At 65.6% G+C, this 369-nt stretch overlaps 1 protein-coding gene across 1 annotated transcript in view; it reads right to left on the reverse strand.

Annotated features, from left to right (window-relative positions):
• Nucleotides 1–4: 4 nt before the first annotated feature.
• Nucleotides 5–369, reverse strand: part of LOC103621485 (homeobox protein HMX3) — a gene marked incomplete at its 3' end in the record, with an annotated part of 2,736 nt that continues 2,371 nt past the window's right edge. The window contains exon 2 of the mRNA XM_017742915.1: nt 5–364. Coding sequence (XP_017598404.1) covers nt 5–364 — 360 coding nt within the window. The remainder of the gene's footprint in view (nt 365–369) is intronic.

Consider the following 369-nt stretch of genomic DNA (forward strand, 5'->3'; position numbering starts at 1 on the left):
TCCCCACCAGAGTCTGCGCCGAGGCGTGGGCCATGTTGGCCGCCTCCAGCTCGGCCGAGAGCTGCCGTTTCCACTTGTTCCTGCGGTTCTGGAACCAGGTCTTCACCTGGGTCTCGGTGAGCTGCAGGCTGGAGGCCAGGCAGGCCCGCTCCGAGCTGCTCAGGTAGCGCTTCATGTCGAAGGTGGACTCCAGCTGGAAGACCTGCGAGCGGCTGAACACAGTGCGCGTCTTCTTCTTGCGGCCCGGCTTCTTCTCCGGGCTCTCCTCCCGCTTCTTCCAGTCCTCCGCGCCTCCCTCTTTCTTCGCCTCCTCCGAGTCGCTCTCCTCCAGGACGATCTCGTCGGGGCTCTCGGGGTCCAGCTCCTTCG

Source organism: Corvus brachyrhynchos, unplaced genomic scaffold, assembly GCF_000691975.1.
Source record: "Corvus brachyrhynchos isolate BGI_N302 unplaced genomic scaffold, ASM69197v1 scaffold499, whole genome shotgun sequence".
NCBI classification, from domain to species: domain Eukaryota; kingdom Metazoa; phylum Chordata; class Aves; order Passeriformes; family Corvidae; genus Corvus; species Corvus brachyrhynchos.